The 24,748-nt window shown below is 37.7% G+C and overlaps 3 protein-coding genes and 1 long non-coding RNA gene across 5 annotated transcripts; 1 reads left to right on the top strand and 3 right to left on the bottom strand.

The window, feature by feature from the left end:
* The first annotated feature begins 267 nt into the window (after positions 1–267).
* Positions 268–10,435, top strand: LOC119982318 (mediator of RNA polymerase II transcription subunit 33B). 2 transcript variants are annotated; one of them, XM_038825620.1, is made up of 12 exons: positions 268–664; positions 1,230–1,340; positions 1,722–2,069; positions 2,287–2,603; positions 2,745–2,836; positions 3,876–4,236; positions 4,597–4,807; positions 6,000–6,114; positions 6,196–6,357; positions 6,783–7,437; positions 8,571–8,714; positions 9,028–10,435. In XM_038825620.1, exons 1-12 carry the CDS (start codon positions 387–389, stop codon positions 10,146–10,148), a joined length of 3,915 nt encoding a protein of 1,304 aa, XP_038681548.1. In that variant the 5' UTR covers positions 268–386; the 3' UTR covers positions 10,149–10,435. The 2 variants fall into 2 exon arrangements, with proteins under 2 accessions (XP_038681548.1, XP_038681547.1); XM_038825619.1 differs by having other exon boundaries at positions 269–664; positions 8,508–8,714.
* Positions 10,436–10,722: 287 nt separating this feature from the next.
* Positions 10,723–14,013, bottom strand: LOC119982591 (isoamylase 2, chloroplastic). The gene is made up of 2 exons (XM_038826060.1): positions 13,861–14,013; positions 10,723–13,470 (listed from the first exon to the last, which is right to left on the bottom strand). The coding sequence occupies exon 2, from the start codon at positions 13,377–13,379 to the stop codon at positions 10,749–10,751; it is 2,631 nt and encodes an 876-aa protein (XP_038681988.1). The 5' UTR covers positions 13,380–13,470; positions 13,861–14,013; the 3' UTR covers positions 10,723–10,748.
* A 1,745-nt stretch (positions 14,014–15,758) lies between these two features.
* LOC119982672 (CSC1-like protein At4g02900) lies at positions 15,759–20,030 on the bottom strand. Its single transcript, XM_038826159.1, has 9 exons — positions 19,996–20,030; positions 19,794–19,869; positions 19,129–19,185; positions 18,770–19,043; positions 18,583–18,628; positions 18,284–18,529; positions 17,398–17,722; positions 16,609–16,842; positions 15,759–16,112 (listed from the first exon to the last, which is right to left on the bottom strand). The coding sequence occupies exons 1-9, from the start codon at positions 20,028–20,030 to the stop codon at positions 15,888–15,890; spliced, it is 1,518 nt and encodes a 505-aa protein (XP_038682087.1). The 3' UTR covers positions 15,759–15,887.
* A 3,071-nt stretch (positions 20,031–23,101) lies between these two features.
* Positions 23,102–24,748, bottom strand: LOC119982592. The gene is made up of 3 exons (XR_005464429.1): positions 24,511–24,748; positions 24,093–24,187; positions 23,102–23,435 (listed from the first exon to the last, which is right to left on the bottom strand). It is a non-coding gene; the product is annotated as an uncharacterized LOC119982592 (long non-coding RNA).

Consider the following 24,748-nt stretch of genomic DNA (forward strand, 5'->3'; position numbering starts at 1 on the left):
TTAATCATGTAGGCTGTAGCAGTCAATAGCTGGCATCTTTGGCACCGAAATTCAAAGTCTTCTTTCAAAGTGATGTATTTTGAAATGAAAGATTTTAGACTTAAGAGATTGTTTGGCTGTAGCCAATTGAGATAAACCCTGAACCCATCCATTCGCTGTGTGGTCAGGTCAAAGGTGAAAATAAATTAAAAATAAATATATTTGAGGAAATCAATTTAATTCTATGGATACCCGCCGCCCAAAGCTGACTTTAAATGCGCACATGAAGACCCATACATACAAGGCTCGAATGACGAGACATTCGACGTCTTCCATGAATCGCGCTCGCTCTCTATAGATATCCATATCTCTGTCTCGATTAACAAAGGAAAACAATTTGGTTGATCATGGCGACGCCGGGTCAACTGAATCAGATATGGGACTCGGTTCTGGAACTCACTAAGGGGGCTCAGGAGAGGAACTGCGACCCGTTCCTTTGGGCGATTCAGATTAGTTCGACTCTCAACTCGGCTCAAGTGGACTTGCCCTCCACTGAACTTGCGCACTTCCTGGTCTCTTACATCTGCTGGGAAAACCACGTGCCTATCACCTGGAAGTTTCTCGAGAAGGCCTTGATCCTCAAGATTGCGCCTCCTATGCTCGTTCTTGCTCTTCTCTCCACCAGGTCTGTACCTTGACCGATACGTATGCGATTTTGGAGTTTCTTTTTATTGTAGAGTGACGGGCATTTTATGACTATTTTCTATGACTTTCTGTTGATTTCTATCAAATAAGGTTTTGATTTTGTTGATTGATAGTATGAATATCCAAATAATAATACCTATGTAGCTCATTTGCATTGCCTTGGAGCCTCAAAGTATGTATGTATTTGCATTTGATTCCCAAGAGGAACGGATTAACATCAAGCTCAGCTTGTGCTGGATTCTGGTAAATTGATTGCAAATAATGTGTGTCAGTCTACCGTCTAACACAATACCTTAGCCGTTATGTACGGGATTATTCTCACATCAATACTTGTAAACCAGATGTAGCCATAATGTATTGGATGTGGCTTTCATATTTGTCCGTGCTAATTTTTTTTATTTTTTTATTTTTATAGCAAGCGCATAAAAGGTATAGGAGTTTAGGGTGTATGAGGAGGTATTTTAGAAATGCATGTTCTTTCATCATTTGTCAATTTTGGTTTCAAAACCTGATTTTTCGCCTTTTATTTCGTTTGTTTGCAACAGGGTTATTCCAAATCGCCAGAATCATCCTGCCGCTTATAGGCTTTATCTGGAACTACTGAAGAGGCATGCCTGTTCTTTTACTTCTCAATTCAATGGACCGAGCTATCAAAAGTAAGGGTCACTCTTATTTCAACTTGAGGTCTTCTCTTATGGCCTCTATGTCCACGTAGATGTAGGTTAACTTGTCCTCTTGTTCTGTAAAATATATCCACAGGATTTCATGGTAAAATGTTGAATTCAGGCTTAAATTGTTTGCGTGCTTACCCCGGTCAATGCCGAGCATATGCTATTGTATTCTTGAAGGATAGAATGAAGAAGTTTTATGAGTCACACAATTAGCCCTGCCCCTTCCAAGAACAAAATAATAGTAACGATAAAGAAAAAACATTAATGGTTTGATAATCTATCCATTATGTTGTTATATGTTTGTAGACATTATTTTCTGCATACTACTACAAGAAGTATTAACAAAAGTTTATGATGCAATTACAGGATCACAGAATCAGTGGATGATGTTCTTCATCTTTCCCAGATATTTGGTCTTCAATTGTGTGAACCTGGGCTTCTTGTAGTTGCATTCATCTTTTCAGTTGTGTGGCAATTAGTTGATGCATCATTGGATGATGAAGGATTGCTTGAAGTTACACCTGAAAAGAAGTCTCAATGGCTAAGTGGACCACAAGATATGGACCTAGATGTTCATGATAGTTTTGGTGATAGGAAATCCAAAAACCATGAGGGGCTTCAGAAATTAAACACAACAATGGCAATTGAGATTATTGGAGAATTTCTGCAAAACAAAATATCTTCAAGGATTCTTTTCTTGGTGTGTCAAAACATGTGAGAACTCTTAAATCTTTTTCTCAGTCTGCCTTATGGTTTTGATTTTTACTGGGGTCTTGTACTGGAAAGAAGTAGAAAACTGACACTTGTTTTACTTTGCTTTTCATAATCAATAAAAGACTTGTGCAGCATTATGATATGCTAAATATGGGGTGACGGTGATGGAATTTATTGATAAAATTGTAATTTGCACACTTTCCATTTTCTTTCTTAGGACATCAAGCTGGGCAGACTTCGTTCAGCGATTCCAAGTACTTGTGGCGAATTCTGCTGCTTTGAGGAATTCAAAACATTTTACTCCAGAAGCCCTTCTGAAATTGAAATCTGATACGCTTAGAGTTTTGTCTCCGCTATACAAAAAAATATCACAGCTTGGTCATTTGACCATGGCTTCTGGGTCTCTGATCTCTTCTGCTGGTCAATGTTTTGGGGCTAGTCATAGTACACTATGGCTACCCATTGATTTGTTTCTCGAAGATGCCATGGACGGATCACGAGTGGCAGGAGCTAGTGCGGTTGAGATTCTGACCGGTATAAGTCAATTATTGTGTTGTATTCGTAATTTTTATTTCTTTAGTTATACTCTTTATGCATTCAGAAAAATCACTGTTTTAACTGATGCAGATGATTTCTATTTCTGAGCAATGTTATTGAACAGAGTATAAACTGCAGGTCTAGTGAAAGCTTTGCAGGCAGTTAACTGTACTACATGGCACGAGACATTCCTTGGTTTATGGATGGGTGCTCTACGGCTTGTTCAAAGGGTGGGCATTTCAACCTTGCTTGATAAATAAACTACCTTAAAAGCAATTGACATCTTTCATATATTTTTGTGTGTGTGAGTGTTTCCGACGTTAAATTGCCTTCTATGGAAAGCTTCTTTCTTTCCCACCTTCTGACTTCCGTTGGAAATAACTATCACCCATAAATTTTATTCTCTTGAAGTTTATGATGTAATTTAATCTTTCCCACCAGCATTGAGTGCCTTTATGTAAAGAGTACAGACTACAAGGAGTCCAAGAAGGATTAGATGTCAATCTGTCCATATTTATGTGCTCCTCCACCCATGCTTCAATTGTATTTCATGCTAAGTCAAATAATCTTGACATCTTTCATAACGAGAATAATAAAATTCAGTCACGTTTTATGTTGATGAAGGGCTGTTTTAGATTTCCTGCAAACCGAGTTGTTTTTGTCAGTGCTTAACCTCTTGCAAGTGATTAGGTTACCCACCTAAGCCCATTAAAATCCCAATACTCAATATTTTGGTTGGACCATGGATCATCTATGTGGTATATAGAAAATGATATAGGAATTTAAGAAATGGCTGGTTAACATCCTCTATGAGTATACGTTACTTTGTAGAGTAACCGTGTCATGGGTATAGTTAAATGTTTTTCTCTATATGTCTAATATATGTATGTGAGTGCTTCTTGTTGCAATGGTTATGTCAATTGTTCCTTATATACAGGCTGGTCAAATAACGTCCTTTTTTTCCAATTTTTATGCTGGGTTTGAAGTGATATATGACTGAGGGCCTGGTTGAATAAAAGTATCATATTTAATAAATAACGTCAGATGCACAATGCTTCGCAGTGGTGGCTGGGTCAGGAGGGCTGTGTTTTGTGGTTTGAACCTTTGACTCATAGGTTGTAATGAAGTAACTCTTACCCCTGAGCCAAGATTCAACCTTTGTTAGAGTATCATAGGCAGACAATCAATTGGGAATTATTTCTCTTTTTCCAGTCACAAAATCCTTTTCATTAACCTTCACTTCTTCCCCCCTTTATTTTTGCATCTTAGGAGAGGGATCCCTGTGAGGGTCCTAGACCTCGGTTAGATAGCTATATGGGCATGTTGCTATCAATCACAATCCTTGCGGTCACAAATTTAGTTGAGGAGGAGGAAAGTGAACTGCTTGATGAGGATGAGAAGAGTTCTACCAATCAAAAGAAGGAAAAGCATGCCCCAGGAAAACGTCGCAAGGATTTGATAGCCAGCATACAACGATTGGGTGATTATGAGAGTTTGCTGCTTCCACCTTCAGCAGTAAGTTTAGCAGCAGATCAAGCTGTTGCGAAGGCAACCATGTTTTTGCAAGGCCTTGCAGTTGGTAATGGCTACTGTGAAAGCATGAGCATGAATGACATGCCCATCAATGGTTGTAAGTGATTTTGTATTTTAGCATTTTCATTCATTTTTGCTGAAGCCCTTAAGTTATGCTAAGAAACAAGATTTTTTTGGTAATGCTTGATGTATTTTACATTTACACGTGAAAATCATCATATGATTGTGCAAAGAGCCAAAGATTCTGCCTGCTTGATGATTTTCCTTCCTCCTGGATTTTTGTACTATCCTTATTGTTGGTTGAAATTTTGAGATATCAACTGGAACTTTTTACTTTTTTCTGATTATGTTCACTTATAAATATAGTGAACTGTCTCTTGCTTATGGTGACTAGTTTTGGAAATCCTTTCATTCTAATCTTTTTTCTCCTCTTTTCCTATTTACCCCCTTTCGGTAGCTGGAAACCTGTGGCATCTAATTGTGGAGGCTTGTATTGCTAGAAGCTTACTGGATACATCAGCATATTTATGGCCAGGCTATGTAAATGTGTGCAGCAACCAAGTACTTCACGGCGTTTCTGGCCAAATGTCTGCTTGGTCATCATTGATGAAGGGTTCACCTCTAAACCCTTCATTGACAAGTTCTTTGGTTGCAACTCCGGCTTTTAGGTATGCCACCACTTTATTTTTCATCAATAACTTCCAACCTTCCATCTTTTATGTGGGTTATTGCGGAGCAGGCACTCAAGCTGAGATGGTAGTGTTTGTCCTGTTGACCACACTGATATAAAACTACAACCATTGAAAAGATTAGAAGTTGGCTACCTCTAATTTCCTTCCCCACCCTACACCTGCAAGTAGTATGTCTTCATTGCTTGTGCAAAATTCCCCAAAATTTTAATAATTGAACCATTCATGTGTGCTATGGTAATGTTTGATTGTTTTAACACAAATCTCTAGTTTCTTGGTTCCCATTGCGTTTATGCCCGATGATAGTTCTTACATTTTCTCCTATCCGCATATCGATTTATTGATAATCACCTAGGGTGGAAATTGTATTTCTATGAAGCTTCTCCATATTCATACACTATTCCTTATTTAACCTTTCTGTTTCACTCTCTTTTTATCAATGATTTTATTTTTTTTTATTTCTTTTCATGCAAATGTAGAAACTAGAAAGCATATGTCGTTTTTGCGCTATAATAGAAAAAAGGCTTTATTTAATTGAATTTCATTGATTTAGGATTTGCTGATTTTTAGTGGCCTTAAAATTGTATTGTAAGTCTTAGTACAGAAGTTCAAGGATTTAAAGCGTTGTCACACAAATCTTGTGGTATTGTATCCCACACTTTGTTGAAGTTCTTGTTGCTTATACTTTAATATGTGCAATAGAGTTGTTGTACCTGCACTCTGCAGACAGGCATGTTCCAAACCAATATTTGTGTGTATCTAATGAGATTTCATTGTTGATGATGCTATAGCATTTGAGTAGATGGCCTAGAGCGTGCTTTCCTTTTTTATATATGATCCCTGTAGTTGTTCAGGACATTGTCTTGTGTTGTGAGGCTTGTCATTTAAACTACTTATCCTTGTGATTCCCTTTCGTTTTCATAGTTTTGTTAAATAGGAGCATCTGCTCTGTTCCGGGAAAAAAAAGGGAGCATTTGTATAAGATTCCTCATGGTTCTAAAAAGCAACTAAACATGTGCTTCTGTTCAGAAAATAGTGACCTAATTTTATTAATCATGACCTGGTCTTCAGTTACTACTTTTGTCCTGAAGCTAGGCATATCAGATGCTCTTTTTTTGTAATTTTATCCCGTGGTATGGCAACTGAATTAAGCTCATGGATTTGATGGAAGCTTAGCAGAGATTGACAAACTATATGAAATCGCAATCACTGGTTCTGATGATGAGAGGATTGCTGTTGCTAACATTCTTTGTGGAGCATCTCTAATTCGTGGTTGGAATATACAGGTAAGAAGTGCAGGTCATTTCCTTTATTTGCTTTCATAGTTTTCTTCAAGAAAAATGTACATTAAATTATTTTGTTTGCAGGAACATGTCATTCTCTGTATTGTATGTTTGCTATCCCCACCCGTTCCTGCTGATCACTCTGGGACTGACAGCCATTTAATTGGTTATGCTCCAATGCTAAATATTCTTCTCATTGGAATATCGTCAGTTGATTGTGTTCAGATTATGTCCTTACACGGCTTGGTAAGTTAATTTCTGTGATCCACCTCTTGTGCTAGCTGCAGTCTGTGTCTGTGTTTGTGTTCATAAGATAAATTTGCACCAAACTGCCAAAGTAAAAGTTAACTGACAAAACATCTAAAGAGGCTAAAAGAAAATTCACATCTTCCGCATCCTTTAGCTACGTGATATCAAAGTTTGCAAACTGCATAAACTGATAAAAATGGGAAAAGCGAAACAAATTAGCCTTTCCGCATCCAAAAGATGCCCTGGCAATCGGTGAACTAATTTAGAATTTCTCATATATTCATGCATGCATGCACATTTTGTAAACCGTGTTGCGGTTTTTTTATTAGATGATAATGGTGAGCAAAAGACGATCCTTGCATATGAATAAAAATCCCAGAGCCTCAAGGTTCCTCAGCTGATATTTGCACATGTATTTTCAGGTTCCAATACTTGCGGGTGCATTGATGCCCATCTGTGAGCTTTTTGGCTCCAGTATTGCCTCATGGACTCTTCCCACTGGGGAAGAGCTCTCTTGTCATGCAGTGTTCTCCAACGCATTTACACTTCTACTGAGGTTATGGAAATTTGAACGTCCACCTCTTGACCAAAGGAAGGGAGAGGGAGGACCCCTGGGGACCAAACTAGGCCCTGAATACCTCTTACTGGTTAGAAACTCTGAACTATCTTCTTTTGGAAAATCAACAAAAGATCAACTCAAAAGCAGGAGATTCTCTAAAAAGTTAATCGTATCTATGGAACCCATATTTATGGATTCTTTCCCGAAATTGAAACTATGGTATCAGCAGCACATAAAATGTATTACTTCTGCCCTTTCTGGTCTTGTCAGTGGGACTGCTGTTCATCAGATTGTTGATTCACTACTCAATTTTATGTTCAAAAGAATTAATAGAGGTGGTCAGCCCTTGAGCTCGACAACTTCTGGAAGTAGTAATTCATCTGGTCCTGGATCCGAAGATGCTTCTATTTTACTCAAAGTACCAGCATGGGATATCCTGGAAGCAGTTCCCTTTGTGCTTGATGCTGCTTTGACAGCCTGTGGCCATGGCAGACTTTCGCCCCGTGAACTGGCGACAGGTTTGAGAGTCTTCTTTAGACTTTTAATATTATTTTGTTTAGTATGCATCGTGCAATATGAAAGAATTTCTGCATTGAATATTCCATTTAATAAGATGATAATAAAAATTTAGGCACTGACAATTGTGGGATGACAGAGTGCTCGTGCTAATGCTGGCAAACGCGGATTTTTCCATTTGATAATTGCGGTTCAATGGACACAAATTTGACTCACTTTATTATTGACTGAAACTTGAATGTGAATTTACCGCAGATGCAAAATTCCTCTACTTCTGTTCCTGTTTATTATTCGGTTTAGCCATTACTTATTATATCTGATTATTTCAATTGATTTTTGACTCGTGATATAAATGTCTTGTACAAAATGTTAAATACTTTAATTACCCCTTAGAAGATAGATGTCTGAGATTTTATGTGGATATAAAGTTCTAAAAAATAGAGTTCATAATGAGATTGCTACAGTTAAATATTTGACCTTGCGTTTCTTTTCAGTGACATGATTTTACTTGTAATTGGTATATTGCTATTGAACTGTCTTGAAGAATCTACTGGATTGGAGTCCCTTGGAAACACCCTCCAAAGGATTGTTATTTGTGAACATATCGAGTCCCAATGTAATGTTTCATTCTCTGGGTTGGATCAGCGAATTCAGTAAATAAGCTGTGCTTATCTTTGCATAGTTCTCAACTTTGCATGTGAACCTATCGATGATGTGCTTCTGAGCTCATTAGCCAGTGTATATTGCATCCATTTATATTATGGAATTTTTAAGTAACAACTGATATATGTTGTGCTTGCTCGAGTTTGAAAGTTAATCAAGCTGATCTTAGTGTCTTCAAATTGTTGGTCTAGCCGAGCTTGTCATTTCCAAATCAAGTTCAAGCTCCATCTTGTTAAAATGTGGCTGTGCTGAGCTTGAAAAAACTAGTGTTAAAGTCTACTCAACTTGTTTAGACTTGTACCCTGTACCCACCCTTTGTTCAGACTGAAAATGTTGTTATCTGAGCTTTCTGTGGTAATTAAGTCTGTCAAGGAGCATTTATATAAGTTAATTGTTTCTTTTATCTCAGGACTCAAAGATCTTGCTGATTTTCTTCCTGCATCTTTAGTTACCATTGTAAGCTACTTTTCAGCTGAAGTTACCAGAGGTGTATGGAAGCCAGTTTTCATGAATGGGACCGACTGGCCAAGTCCTGCTGCAAATTTATCCATGGTTGAGCAACAGATAAAGAAAATACTAGCTGCCACAGGTGTTAATGTTCCAAGACTTGTTGTGGGTACGTCCTTGCATTCTTTCAGCATTTTGTTTGCTATGATTGTTTTGTACCAATTTAAAGCATGAAAAACAACTGGTCTTCAAAATGTGTAAAAACAACCACAAAAGCTCTGCCTAATAGCTTTAAAAGCATTAGTATTGTTAGCTTTTCAACTGGATAATTTTAAGGAAAAAGGGTTATGTAGCTAGCTGCTTATGTTGTTAGTAAAATTTTAGATGAGAATTTAAAATATGGCCAAAAAAAATTTGACTTTAAAATTCGGCGAACCTGATAGATCTATCAGAATAAAGACATGGGTTTATTTTGCTTGCAGGGGGGAGTTCTCCAGCTACGCTTCCTTTGCCCTTGGCTGCCCTGGTAACCCTCACAATAACATATAGACTTGATAAAGTCGCTGAACGCTCCCTTGTCTTGGTTGGGCCAGCATTGAGTTCTCTCGCCTCTTCCTGTCCTTGGCCATGCATGCCCATAATATCTTCATTATGGGTCCAGAAGGTGAAGCGCTGGAGCGATTACCTTATATTCTCTGCTTCTGGTAATGTGTTCCACCATGACAGAGACGCTGTTGTTCAGCTTCTTAGGAGCTGCTTCACATCAACTCTTGGGTTAAGTCCCTCACACATGACCAGCAATGGAGGTGTGGGTGCCCTTCTTGGCCATGGATTTGGCTCTCACTTTTCCGGAGGAATCTCCCCAGTTGCCCCAGGAATTCTCTACCTAAAAGTGCATCAATCTTTCACAGAAGTCTCGTTCATGACAGAAGTTATTGTCTCTCTTTTAATTGAATCCGTTAGAGAGATTGCAAATAGCGGATTGCCTAGAGAGACCTTGGAGAAATTGAAGAAAGCCAAATTTGGGACGAGATACGGGCAAGTTTCACAGGCTGTAGCGATGACACACGTGAAAATTGCAGCTTCGCTTGCGGCCTCATTGATTTGGATAACTGGGGGATATTGTTTGGTTCAATCTCTGCTTGCAGAGAACTTACCTTCTTGGTTTTTATCAGTCCAAGGATCTGACCAGGAAGGTGGGGAATCTGTAGGCATGTTTGCTATGCTCAAGGGTTATGCTCTTGCATACTTTGCAGTCATTTGTGGGACGTTTGCTTGGGGTGTGGACTCATCATTACCAACAGCAAAACGGAGGCGAAGGGTTCTTCAGGCTCACTTAGAATTTCTTGCAAGTGCTTTGGATGGTAAAATAACACTTGGTTGTGACTGGGCAACTTGGCAGGCATATGTCTTAGGGTTCTTGAGCTTGATGGTTGCTTCTGCTCCGAAATGGGTTCTCGAGATTGATGTGGATGTGTTGAAGCGATTGAGCAAGGGTTTGAGGCAATGGAATGAGACAGAACTATCTCTGGCCCTTCTGAGTGTAGGTGGAGTTGGCACAATGGGGGCAGCAGCTGAACTAATCATTGAATGTGGAGTTTAAGCCTTGAATGCCCCCAATGGACTAATTCTAGATAAATTATCTTTTTGAATCTTGTTGATGATGCTTTTTCTAGCCTATAGAAAAACTCTAGCATCTCTAAGATGATAGCTCATGTAAAGTTAGCTTAGGTTGTAAGAAATTAGAGGCTTGATGCCTGTCTGTCTATATTCGTCCAGGTCCTTCTTTTCTCTCTATACTGTACAACATACCCTGGTCGAGGTCGTCATCAGCACAAATCCTTCTGTTTAGATAATTGATTTCATTTTTTATAGATTTAATTTCTTTTATATGGCACTTTTACAAATCTACCTTCTTTTTTTTCACGGATTTACTGAAAATAAAAAGAAAAGATGCGTGAAAAGAAAATTTAAAAAGAAAAAAGAAAAAAAGAAAAAAAAAGAAGAAGAAGAAGAAGAAAAAGAGCCGACTTTTGAAAGACAATATTGGCCTTGCTTCCATCTTTTATTGGAGGATGAATATACAGAAGAGGCTGCAGCTAATGCAGTTCCAGTTGGCAATGCAGAAAACGAAAGAAACAAGGGACGTGCGCCTAATGGAGGTACAAAATTGGTACTGAAGAGAATAAGGGAAGAAGGATTTTTAACTGCTAGGGTTGCTGGCTTCAAATAGAATGCAGCTGTGAGACTTCATTTCATATGTAACTAATCCTGCCATCTGCTCAAGGACAGGCTTACCTTCTTTCGAGAAGAACCCAGGGAATGGAAGAGCAGTATCAACCAGACGCCGCCACGCCATCCCTTCTGGAGGTGGGGGAAGAATAACACTCTCTGAATGGTCAGCTGCATTGAAGGCAACAAAAACATCACCTTTAGAATGCGAGCTCAATTCACTCTCTTCTTTGTCAGCCTTTAATGTCATGGCCAGGAATCTGCAGGATGGATCTTCCCATTTTGGTGGAGACTGATCACTAGCATGCCAGTCGATGTTTTCTTCTTTCAAGAAGTCCCTTCTCTGGAGGAGGTCACTTCTTTTCGTTCTAAACGAACTCAAAAATGAAATGAACTTCATGATTTGAATAGCAAAACCAGTTCCTAGAGCATTCCAATTGAAAGGCTTCCTGTCCTTGTATGAAGTGGAACCGCCAGAAGTTTGCCCAAATTCATCGCCCATGTTAAGGACAGGAACACCCAGTGAAACATATAGAATAAATAGAAAATTACGGATTTGTTTAAGTCTTGTTTCCAGCACAGCAGTTTTATTTGTAGGTCCTTCCTCCCCACAATTCCAACTTAACTGCGGCGCTAGCTTACCACCACTGAAGCTGACCAAGTCCACAAGGGGCAGTCCAATGTTTCTGGAAATGAAATTGAAAGAGAAAGCTGGGCCTCGCCCATCTGAAAAGATATCGCCACTGCCACAAAGCCGTGTTGCAAGGTTACTAAGAAGACCCTCACCCCTCAGATAATTTCTTACATCATAGCAGAACTTTGTATTTATTTCTGACCATCTCTTCCAATGAGGAAAGCGGACTTCCTTTTGCATCACGTTTTGGGGGTCCCAGGCATCTGCAATGATCTTAGTATTTGAGAGTAATGGATCAAAAGCAACTGCTTCAACCAGTGGAGGGCGAGACAAGTATTCACCATGAAACCCTCTCAAAAGAGAGGAAGCATTTATGAAAACAAAACCATCAACATGATACTCGGTCACCCAGTGCCGAAGACTATCCAAAATCAACCGTTGGACAATGGGATAGTTACAATTCAAAGCATTTAACGAACCTAATTCAGCAACCTGGTCCGCATAATAATAGGATGGGTCATCAATGCCTTGCAATGCTCCATCTTCAGCAGTGTGGGTGAAAACAACTTCCAGTAAAACCTCTATCCCATTAGCATGCAACTTCCTTACCATCTCCTTCATTGCGGTAATGGTGGATACAGGACCACCAGAAGGGCCATACAGGTTCATTGGAGAGAAAAAATGACAAGGAAAATATGGTCCTTTATTCTCACCATATGGAAACACTGGCTCCAACAAGATTGCATTCACGCCAAGATCTTTGAAATGGTGCAACTTCTCACTCAAACCAGAGAAGGTACCTGCCGCATCACTAGGCAGCTGACTAGACTTGTCTTTGGTAAAACGCACCACATTTAAATGATAAACCATAAGTTTCTCAATTGCTGTGTTAGGACGAATGTCATCACCCCAGTCAAAAGCAGGTTCATTGGATAATAGTCCAAGATATTTTACAGCCAAACTAGATTCCTGATAAATTCCAATGATTTTGGCATATGGATCCAAACGAACACATTCTGCATTGTCTAAATCTTCCTGAAGAACAACTCCTTTGAACCGATACCCATAGCTCAAAAAATTCCAAGCACTTTTCAATGAGGCATGCCAGACATCACCTGATCGATTTATGTAAGGATCTAGATCAAGTTCTAAAGCCGGTTTGTCTGTTGTTTTGTCATCGTACAAGCAAAGAACCACACCTTTTGCATTTCTTGAAAAAATAGCAAAATTCATGGAACCATCAGCCGGGAAGGAAAGACCTAATGGAGCTGGATGTCCAGAACCAAAACCTACTGGCACACAAAAATTTTCTTTCTTATGGTTCCTGATTTCTGAGCCTTCTGTATCAGTGTTTGACAGAAACTTCAGCGCAAACGAGACATAGCAAGGAGTATGTTTTGCTTCAAACTCCAGTTCAAGAACAAACTTATCTAAAGAATATTTAAAGAATTGAGTTTCAACAGTTCCAGGATCAGAAGCCGATTGCTGAGAGTCCAGAGGCATAATACACGATGAATCAGATCTATATATTCCCCAAATAAGCACCATTCTTTTGTCTCTACTAGTCTCTTGGATAGGTGAAACCTCGATATACAGAACATATTTTTTGACGTTTTCCTTTTCAACAGAAACTTTCACCTGACCACCAACTTCTGTCCTAAATAGGTAAGTTGATACATCTTTAAGTTCTTCAACTTTAGTACTTGTAGCAAATAACTGTTCAGTTTCCTCGACAGAAATTCTTGATGAAGCAAGCAATCGTGAACTAGGATTCTGATATGGAGAACTAATGGCACATTGCAAAACTTCTCCATACACAAGCTTTCTTTCTATACCTACTTTCTCAAAGGCATGCCGCATTTTGCCTCCATGGAAGAAATTGGTAGCAGCTGTTAGTTTAGGTGATTCTATAAATCCAGAGTCCAAAAAGCACGGTCGCATCAAAATAGATGGACAAAGAGTCACCATCTCTCCACGTTACAGCAGCTTATTTAGAGCAAGGAAGCATGGTGTCACTTGCAAGCAAGCAGATATTCCCCTACAAACCTAAAATTTTGTTCTGTTTTGAAACCAAAAAAGGGGGTTAACTGAATGAAGCAAAAACAATAACTTCCACGAATCTTTCGACATTAGGTTACATCAGGGATTTCTGATTTTGGTTCTGTATGTTTACACATTACAACTTGAGCACTCTTAACGCCTGATAACGAAAAGATGCCAAACTACTAATATTCAAACCAACAAAAATTAAACAAGAAACCAACGCAGGAGATCAGCAGAAGAGTGAGAATGAATGTATAAATCAAAATATCATAAAATTCAATGCGCAACAAGTTTAGCAACATCGAAACCAACTCATAACTAATTGAGCGAATTCTAGAAACAAATGCATCAAAACATCAAAAGGAGAATTCATAGAAGGAGAATCACGAGAAGGATTTGAACTTACATCACTTGATTTCTCTTAAGCGCGAGAAGTTGAATCGAGCCGGAACTCTCATAGCCACTAAAAAAGATGATTAGAGAGAGAAGCGAGTGTGAATTTTGTTTGGCATGAGCATTAGAGAGAGTGAATTCTGTTTCCATCGGATTTTATAGGTTTTCTAAGGACCGCACACGTCACAAACACTGAAGGTGATTGAGAATGATTTAACTGAAGACCAAAGCCAAAAACGGTGCCAAACACTTGCGTTTTACCAGCAATGTCTTTCACACACTTTACGTCACCGTCGGCTTAGGAATGTCAAAAATGATTTAACATTATTTGCAGTTAAAATATTATATATATCCTTAGACTATCATATTTTTCTCAATTTTATCCTTAAACTATAAAAATTTTCATTTATATCCTTAAATTATCAATTTGTGCATCATTTATATTCCGAGTCAATATTCCGGTGTTGACCCTGGCAAAATGCTTACATGTAAATATTTTTAAATTTTTTTATTCACTAATTTTACACGTCATAAAAAACTAATTTTCAACCATGTCAGATTTGGCAAAATACAGATCCGGAGGGGATCGATCCAGATCTGACTTCGAAGTTTGATTTGGGTCGAAGTTGATCTCTTATAGAGTTGTCAGTTGATCTCTTATAGAGTTGTTCATACGGACGAAAGAGGCAACCAAGGTAGTCCTGTGTTTTCATGTTTGCTTCTGGAGGACTTCTTTTGCCATGGTTGCAGAACTTGTTTTGCTTCCACCTGCAACTATGCGGCAAGGTTTGGGCTTGGGGACCCTAATAGGTTTGTCACTTCAAAGTAAGTGCTGCAGCTTGGACGATGGTCTTGTGCTTCCCGTCGCCGTACATCATGACATTCCACTTGTTCTTGTGCGCATAGATCTTGTTGCAGGGAAAGTGCTTGTGTAAACAGAAGTTGTTGCAAAGAAATTTGGACAAAGGATGAACTGGTTCCTTTGTTTCAGATTCTTGGTTTTGATTCCTCAGTTTGTTCTTGATGTTCTTGATGGGATTGGGGTTTTGTTAATTGAAGACGAAAGCAATATCATAGATTTGTTTAGATTTATTGTTTTTTTTTTTAATTTCATGGGTGTAAAAAATGAATTTAAATTTTTTTATTTTGTCCATGTCATCAAGCCATGTGTAATATTCGTCGGCGTTTAGTTGGCATCTCAGTATTTTTGTCAAAGTCAACATTGGAAAGTTGACTCTGGATAGAAATAATGTGTAAAACAAAAGTTTAAGAATAGAACGAAGAAATTAAATAGTTTAAGGATATAATTAAGAAAAATGTGATAGTCTAAGGACATATATAATATTTTAACCCATTATTTGCACCCAAAAAAAACTAAATACACTCCATTTTTACTGTACCATAGTTAAAAATATAACATTACTGTTAGATTTTATGGGACCGCATTTGTTGTACATATAACATTTTAATACAACCTAAGAACCGAGGAAGAGTAACTTATGGGCAACCAATACTTTTAGATTTTAATACAACCTAAGAACTACCCAACCCGAACAAAGGCCATTGCAGTAGAAATCACTGCAGTAGTCATCACTGTCCAGTATGTTTATCAGTATGGAGTCTACACTACCCAGCGCCCAGTTTGTTTACCAGTATCCAGTCTGTCTACTGCAGGGACACTCAGCCAACCCAAGCCATAGTCTAGTCGACTACTTCATGTTCTTGTATTTGGTTTGAGCCTTTGAGCCTCCCTCATGTTGCTACAGGCCTTCTTGAATCCCGAAGTAGGTAGGTAGCTGCTCAGTACTTCAAGAGCTGAATTAACAATCTTCAAACTCTAAATCAGAGTTCGGTCTTTATTATCAATATAAAATCTTCGATGAAAGCTATAAAAAAAAACCATTATACCTCTTGGATGGCTTGAAAGAGGCTTTGATAACTCCTATCCATTTCAGAGACTAAAAAGCAAATACATGTTTCCTCCATGTAAAAATCAAAAAATGAAAAGAAGTAAACACTAAAACTAGCTAAATAATGGTCTCAACAACCAGCTTCAGAACCGACATCAGAACCATATCTACTACTACCCTTATTAGAAGTCCTCTTTGTTGGCACGAGTGGGCTGTTATCTTCCTCACCAATCTCCTGTGGTCTGTCCAGTTCACCACCCTTGAAGACTGAGTGTATGTATGCATCCTGAAGGTAAAGTCTTAAGTTTAGGTTTGGTTCTGTAGCCCGTTCAAGAGTGTCCTTTACCATTGCATCCTGTCATCGGTTACAAGATAAAGATTAGCATAGCTTATGCACACACACACAAACAATCCAAGGAAATTAAAAAGAAACAGAAACAAAATATTCCTCAATCAGATTTGGCAGCAAAGCATATGCAAAGTATGTACTGTGTCATCTCTCTGCATCAGAAGACGGTTAATCTAGAAAGTATGATCTAATAGTAACACTCTTAAATTATCTCTTGACTTGGTTCAGAGTACATGACAAAGGCATTTTTTGCCTTAATCTCAACTCGAAATATTTTGCATAATGCTTTTTAAATACAACAGCTTATTGTTACAATCTCAGATACACAATAAGTTTGTCAACAACCAAGGGATGTTTCAGTTTTTACGCACTTCTTTCTCACTATCATGAAAAGCAAGTGATAATTAGAGATCACCATCAGTCAATAAAACACTGTTTTAGTTTCAGTAACACTGTCAACTTTGTAACAAATTCTCAACCCAAAAGATAATTTGATACTCACCTGTAATGGAAATTTTACAAATGCAGATTCGAAACGCCCCTTACAGAATCTATGGAACCAAATTGTAAGAATAGGTAAAGCCACAAGAAATGGTGTTGAATCTTCAGCCTTTTTTGTGCTCAACAATCCCAACAAAAGAAGTTGAGATATTACCAAACCAATTATTATGCGTAGATGCACATCTGGCCAGAAAGCAGCCCCACTCCCGTATTTTTGGTCATAGACGTTAATGATCTGAAAAAGGGGAGCAAAATAATAACATCAGCAGTCCCAAAAATAATTGAAACAGTCTGAAATATGATACTGCTCAATGCCTTTACTGCCCAAATCAAGGACTTGCCAATTTTGGGAACTAAAATACAGAGTGCGGACTGAAAACAAGTGGTAATGGCTGATACATTGCAATGCACTGAATTTATGGTCCTTAAAGTTGCCAAAAGTTGAATCTAATATCAAGAACGAATCTCTGCCTATTCCATTGTACTACCCTTGTGGATACATTTTGGAAGCTGAACTTCAATCAACTATGAAAGTTTGTTACTACTGCTTAATACCAATAAACAAATGGTCAATTGTGTGATAGGCCGCAGATACAAAGAAGAGTGCACTACGGCACACTGAAAATCATATATGATAGGCATAAATGTTACAAAGAACATAAATATTTTATGTCGTGTAAGTTAGGGATGTAAGTCCTGCATTTAAGTTAAGTTCCCTTATTAAATCTTTCACAACTATTAGAATATTGAAATTTGAAAGCATGGCAGCGACTTGCATAAGCTATGATACCTGATGACGAAATACCAAATAGGCAAAAGCAAAGAAGACAACGATGAAAGGAAGAAGTATGGGCGTCACAGCAGCATACACGAATCCCACCAAGAAGTAAAATTGAATCCGAGGTTCGGATGTAGGAAAGGCCAAGGAACCAGGATCCATCGCTTCATCCCTATCTTGGTCAGTCTTAACAAGAAATGAGTTCTTCAGGTGGAACATGATTAATGGTACCAGTCTAAGGATCTCGGCAGCAATTCCAGCCCAGCCATCAACCATTATATAGGTTATGAAGAAAGTGGCTTTCATTGGGATAGACTCACCAACGATTCTTGGAATCCTGGAAGTGCAGCACAAAGTGTCATGTTTGATTGTCTCAATGTCAGTTTACGTAAGAACAACTTACCCATGAGAAAACAAAGATGCGCAAGCCAGTGACCCATATAGACCATGATGAATTCGAACCAAGACACCCAAGAGAGGAAGAAAGGAAGGGAAAAAAAAAAAAAAAAAAAGGACTTTGCATCGATAATAATTCAGATCAAAGGTTATCCCTGCAGCTCAAATAGATTCAGTTCAAAAAATGGAGAATGAAACGAAAAAGATCAAATCTAATCCAGCTCCCTATAAAAAGAAAAGAGAATTTATAATGTGCATTAAATCCCAACAAAACTGTTGCGTTGATCTCACGAGTAATTTGACTCAGAAAATCATAAAAAAATAATTGATGCTGAGAGCATTTCAATAACCACAACTTGATTTTAGTGTAATTTGTTCAGATTTTACGATGTGCCAAATAAATTTAGATTACCTTTATCAAATTTTCTTGTAATATTTTACCTGGGAAAAAATAACATGCATAAAAGCACCTTTTAATAAACAACTAATTAAACCAACATACTCCGTTGGGGGCTTATTAAGAAAACTTTTAAGCTGTTGAAAGGCTGTTCCAGTGATAATGCTTCCAAGGAACACATTGACAAGTATAAACAAATGATACTTTCCAGCAGATCGCCTCTCCAAAGATGACAGTGACGTGAATCCTTCTACTGTGGACATTGTCATCAGAATTGTTGGTAGTAAAATAAGGAATATCTTCAGCGCAATCCCTGGAAGAAAGCCCTGTATCAAAGACTCGATGGACTTGCTGCAAAAAAAAAAATAAAAATAAAAAAACAACAACTGCTTCAATTTTATTACCTCAAACTCGAAAACAGCAAAATAAGATGCCAATTGTTAATGGGTTCTAGGTGTCACTGTGTCAGTAGGCAACAAAAGTCAATTTCATTTTCTAATGCTTTAGTTTAACACGAGGCATTTAACTCTAAGTTAGATCGTCTTTGTAGGTTAACAAGTGTTCAAAAAGGACTCCAGAAGATAAACTTACCAGCATTTAGATAGTGTGGGGTTATTAATGGAGAAGTAAATAGACCAACAGCCGTGTGCAATCTTCGAACGGTGATTTCGATATATGGTATTGCAAGATTATTCCAATAAACATCACGTGGCTCTGGAGCCCATTCAGTCAGCCAAATTGTTGGATTACTTGATTGTTGAGTCTGGGCACAGAGAGGTGCTCCCCATCTGGATTTAAATGAAACGAACGCTGCTGGAACTATAGCCTTAGGATCACATAGAACCCTTGCTGTTTCAGCCTCTTCCTGCAATAAAGTGTCATCTGTATACATCAGGGAATGAGAAGAAAACAATACTCATAGGATTGTTTGGTCGCATAGTTGCCTTTACTTTCTTTTTCTTCATATTCTTTACCAAGAGAACTAAGTAAATTGAACATCTGTTAGGCTGTCAGATTTTTTAAAACAGCAACCAGATGTGAGTTCATGAAAAATTATGAGCATTGGAACGGGAAATGAGGAAACAAGGAAACAACCACCATCACTGTCACTACAACTTGGTACCAAAAAACAGAAACAAGGAAACAGAGTATACACAAGAGGGAAGCATTCTCCATGTAGCTCCGTCAACAAGAAGAATGTTAAATATGAGAAACTCTTTCACCAACCAGTTCAGTCAAAGACAGTCTATCATGTTTTTTGGTCTCTAAAATCCAAACAAGATTAAACCAAAATCATAGCTTCTTGTTTTTCAGAAAAGAGAAGTAACATCAGAACCTCATTGAATGAGCAAAAAATGGAAATCAGCCTAGATAAGTGGTAGGAATGACTTGATCTCTGATCGCACTCTTAAGGTGCAAAAATGTCGTGCATTCACAAAAAAAAAACTATTTCGCATCATTTCTATTAGCTGTGCTGCTGAAATTATAACAAATAATTATACCATGCCAGCCAATATGCCACTTCTGCCGTCTATTCATACATTTCGTAGACAAAGATTGAACAGAACTAGAATTGCAATTGATGCAATCTTGGAAATAAAATATCAGAGCTTACATCTTTGCTCAGTTTTTCAATCTCAGAAGTATAGTAATCAACTGCATCCACTCTAGTTCCCCAAAGACCGCAAAATCTTGTCTACATAAGATAAAAAATAAAAAAAATGAGGCACAGATACCTAATAATAATGTAGACATTCTCAGAAAAGAATATCAATGAAGATAGTAAACCGAAAGTTGATCAATGATAAGAGAAATACCTTTGTAGTTGACTTGATTGAAGGATTTCTATCATTTTTATTTTGGTAGTAGGTTAACCAATTCTGCAAACTCTTCTTCTTCACAACCAACTTTGCAAGATCATTTGCATTGCACACAACCTATTATTTGTATGCAGATGTTATACGCTGTAAAAACTAAATGTAGCTAATATGATAACAACAAAAGATAATCCAAATTATGGTAACTAATTTGTTCAAAACTTATAAGCCACAAATGTTCGTGCTTATACCTCAAGAAGGATTCTCTCTTGCCTCCCCTCGATCTTGATTGAGATTTTTCTGCTCTGTATGCTACTTAACTAGAGTTTGGCACTGCTTATTTTTACCTACTTCTACTTATTTACTAAACAAAGAAAATGCAGGAAAAAATTTTTAAAAATAAGCGGAAGCTGGTATGAGTAAGCAGTGCCAAACATCACCTTGTTATAACAACAATGTTTCAGATGGCTTGCCTAAGATGGAATATAAAGGTGGCAGCAAGCCAAACTGGAAAGTTTATCATTATTACCTTAATTCCTAACGTCGTGATGTCATATTCGCCTCGGACATTACAGCAAGGCAAGTGCTATCCGTATTTTTTACACCAGAAAATAAAAATGCATACCTGATGCATGAGATAATGATCAGGATGATTAACACAGAAGAAATGTTCACTGTGCTCGCTGACTGATTCATCGGGATCTGGAGGAACGTTCCTCACAAGAACCTGCCAAAGACATTGAGGTCAATAAACAGAACAAACTAAAATCAAAATCTGAAAAAGCAAATCCTGACTAGAGAAAAAAGAATCTCATAAATATATAAAAATATCAACTCTGCAGACCTAGAAGAGTAAGAAATAATACTAGGGCTAAGTTCACCGTCGCTCCATTTCACCTGTTTCTGCTAATTTCTAAAGAACAGGAGCAGGTAAACATTAGAAAACCCAAACTCAACCCAAGTAGGCAGATCCAGTTTCAGTTAGAAAGATAGCAACAAGCATGTGGAAGCAACATAGTTCCTGTTTGTAAGATTACAATGTGCAACATACCATACAACACTTATTACTCCTGAAATAAAGTCAGCCAAATATGTCATCAAAACTGGTGAGGTGGTTCCCAAATGATGATCAATCTATTCTTTTCCTGGTTTCCAATAAGTGAATTTACACATGCACCTGAAACGAATGGTCCCACAACCATACTCCACCTCATGCATTATGGGGTGTGGAAATGCAATTACAGTCCTTAGGCCACTGGCAAAGCAGCCTATCTATGTTACAGCCTGGTCAATAAACTATCTTCGGACATACCATATGAACTACTTTTGAACAAAAATAGTAAATGTTTTGGATGTATAAAGAGTCTTATGTTCATCTAAGCTTTCGGCCAAGTAATTCTTATTATTTTTGTCTTATGAAGTATACTTTTAAGCGTGAAATTGACCGACCAGAGTTTATTCGTCATAACAAAATAACTACCAGTTTAAACATAGTTTGAGGCTTTGAGCATCATTTGACAAGGTACAATGTTAAAACTTCCATTGAACTCTTTCTGCAAACTCTTAGTCTACAATACACATCTTGATCTGAAAGTTCCCACGAGTAAATCCCATTATATCCTGACAAGTCTGATGTTCCAATTTCCACCTCATCAACTGATGCTACAGCATCCTACCACACATAAATAACTCTACCCCATTAAGAAGCGGTTATGTATAGAATCTAGATCTTGTCCTTGAATTGAAAATCCTCCTTCTGAAATGTCTTATACTTTCAATGAGAAGTAAACATAATTTTTCCAGCAGGAGAACTGCCTAACAATGACAATAACAATAATAATAGGATTAAGTGATTAAGTATCCGCATCAAATGAAAAGTTTCCATAAGTTAAACAAGTAATAGATGCCTTCATACGTCAACTTCACAGACAATAACATAAGAAAATTTCTGGCAAACCCCCCGTAAATTGATCTGGTCGACGTTTTGCTGATGCTAAAAATTGCAATCGCATTGTGGCAATTGTCTTGTACTCCTTGTATAGAGCATACCATGTCCAACCTGTGAAGACATAAGCCATTACCACATGTGCCCAAAACCTGGAAAGCCATAACATAAGATTTTCTTCGTCAAATAAAATCAACGTGAGTTTGCAAGTTCAAAACTCACAGTCAAAGCATAAGATCCTGGATATTCACTGAAGATAAAATTGAACTGCTACAAACTCTTGTATGAGTATATGACCCAATGAAGCAGATCCAACAGTTTACACCTAGGACTTATCGAAAGAAAATTTCAGCATTCCTAATTTTGCATAAGATTGCATTCCAATGAATGGTAACAAAATCCAACCTAAAGTTAATTTGAAAACCCACATTTTCGTTTTAAGAATACTCTCAAGTCCGGAGGCATCTTCTAACAAGAAAACATTAAGGCATGACAGTTTATTATATCTCACCTTTTGGATCCTGGCGGAATGTTTGAGATTGACAACTTGTCAATATCACTGAATACTAAATCCTTGGCACGCTCTAATGTCTCTCCGGTCCAATTGACTGGCACCAGGATGAAAAAAGCGAGTAAAGTTATCGGTACAAAAATTTTCAACCTGTATACAAATGTCACCATATTAAATATTCATCTAGAAAATAGTGCATCTTAGATGTTTAGTATGTGTATAGAATTACATGTGTTGACTCATGTCCGGGTTATGCTATTAGAAATAATCCTTCACCAATCACTTTGTAATTTTTATAACGGAATCCGTTGCATGGTAGAATAGTGTACTTGAATAATCTAATTATTCAGAAGAACTTGGAAATGATTTTTTGTTACCTTATGAGCAGTGATATAATAAAAAAAAATAAAAAGAGAAAAGTTGTCAAGGAGGTCAAGGGGAGGAGAGAACTCTTGTACACAGTAAGTATAAAAGAGGGAACTGTAATATAAAAGTATAAGAGATAAACACATAATGAAAAATACTGAACAACATAGACAAAGTTCAGCATCGACATAGCATCCCATGACGATAACAAGAAAGCTCAAAAATTCTAAAGAAAAGAGAAGATACAGAACAAGAGGAAGACTTACCCCAGAAGGTAAATCCGTTTATAAACAACAGAATCAAGTCCCGCATGATCTCTAAGCTCTGGCTCTGGCATTCTTAAAGCTGGTGGCATCCAATTCAGAAATTTTATGTATGATAGGGCATTCAAATTGACAAATTTGCTCACAAGTGCTCCAGAGTGTGTTGGACTGCCTCTTATCCCCTTCAAGTACCATTTAGGGAAGTAAACTCTATCATTTATTGGTTGAAGCCGCAATGTTGCAAATGCTACGAAGAATGCAAATGCAGTCAAAAGATTGATAGCTGCTGAAAGACCAATATCTTGAATGCTAGTCATATGTTTCCTTGAATTTGAAGAATAGTAGAAGTCTTACCCTAAAATAAATGTAGAAAAAGTTAGAAGCTAAGTGTATTAATGTGAAAAAGGTAGTGGAAGGTATATGCTATTCTTTGTGATGAAACCAATTTTTAAAAATATGAATATGTTAGGTTAACATTCCAAATTTCTGCTATCAAGTACCAGAATCTTAGAACAACGATGCTTAGGATTTCTGCTTATTACTCAAAAGCAAGGGAAAAATAACACAAGTCAAGTCTACACAATTCAAGTAGAGCCGCACATCATATGGTTTATCTATGAAACCAACAGGTACGATGCATGGAGCAACAGCTTAACAAACAAACAGGTTTACATTCAAACACGCATAGATATTTGCCCCAATAAACATATATTCATATATGAATTGTATCAGCTCAACTGAATGTGTATGAGTTCAGATGCATAAGCATATACGCATCATTGTATATATGCAATTACATGCCCAGAAAACCAGTCAAGGCTCGAGAATGTAACGCATATGTCTTCTGTTTTCTTTAATGCCTGGGATGGAAGCGACACAGAAGACTGTACGTGTGCTGGAAGTCAATCGGATCCATACCAATTGACCTTACGATATGCTACGAGTTAAGATATTCGATTCTAGGGAACCAAAATCTTAAGAATATAATGGAGACAGAGCAATGGCGATGTACCTAAATTAGAGCCGCACTGCAGAGCAAATCAAATCCTAATATTCAGATGCCTCCGGAGTCCGGACGCAGAATTAGATTAAAATAATCTTACGTACCTGAAAAAATCACAATCTGAGATGATTCTCTAGCATCGATTGGATTTCGTTCTTTATAAATCAACAAAAACGACAGAAAGATTAAAATCCATTAAATAAAATGTCATAAAAACTAGAATCAATTATCAGCTTCCCCCTGTTTGGTTCCCGAGAAAAACTCAAGAGAAATATAAAGAAAACCAATAAGATACAAAATCCTGCTCTCCTGCGGTTCAGTTTCTGAAACATGAATCCGTATCAACATACTCTTATACTCGCATTGTTCTCGATTTTCCCGGGAACCAAACAGAAACAGAGAGAGTGTGTGAAAACGGAAAGCGTACCTGACAATGTCGCTTTTGAGCAAAAACCAGGACGAACTCAAACAAGAAAATAAATCATAAAATGGGGTTTCCTATTTCTCTTGAATGTGTGTTGATCGATGTATTTGGGAATGAGAGAAGGCAAACAGTAGCGTTATATGGCGGCAAGAAACGCAAATTTTGCGCCGTTGAAGGGAAACATGAGAAGGAAACATTTGAATCTCGTAGTGACAAAAATGCCCGTTTTATTTCTCTTCGA

Source organism: Tripterygium wilfordii, chromosome 17, assembly GCF_013401445.1.
Source record: "Tripterygium wilfordii isolate XIE 37 chromosome 17, ASM1340144v1, whole genome shotgun sequence".
NCBI lineage: Eukaryota > Viridiplantae > Streptophyta > Magnoliopsida > Celastrales > Celastraceae > Tripterygium > Tripterygium wilfordii.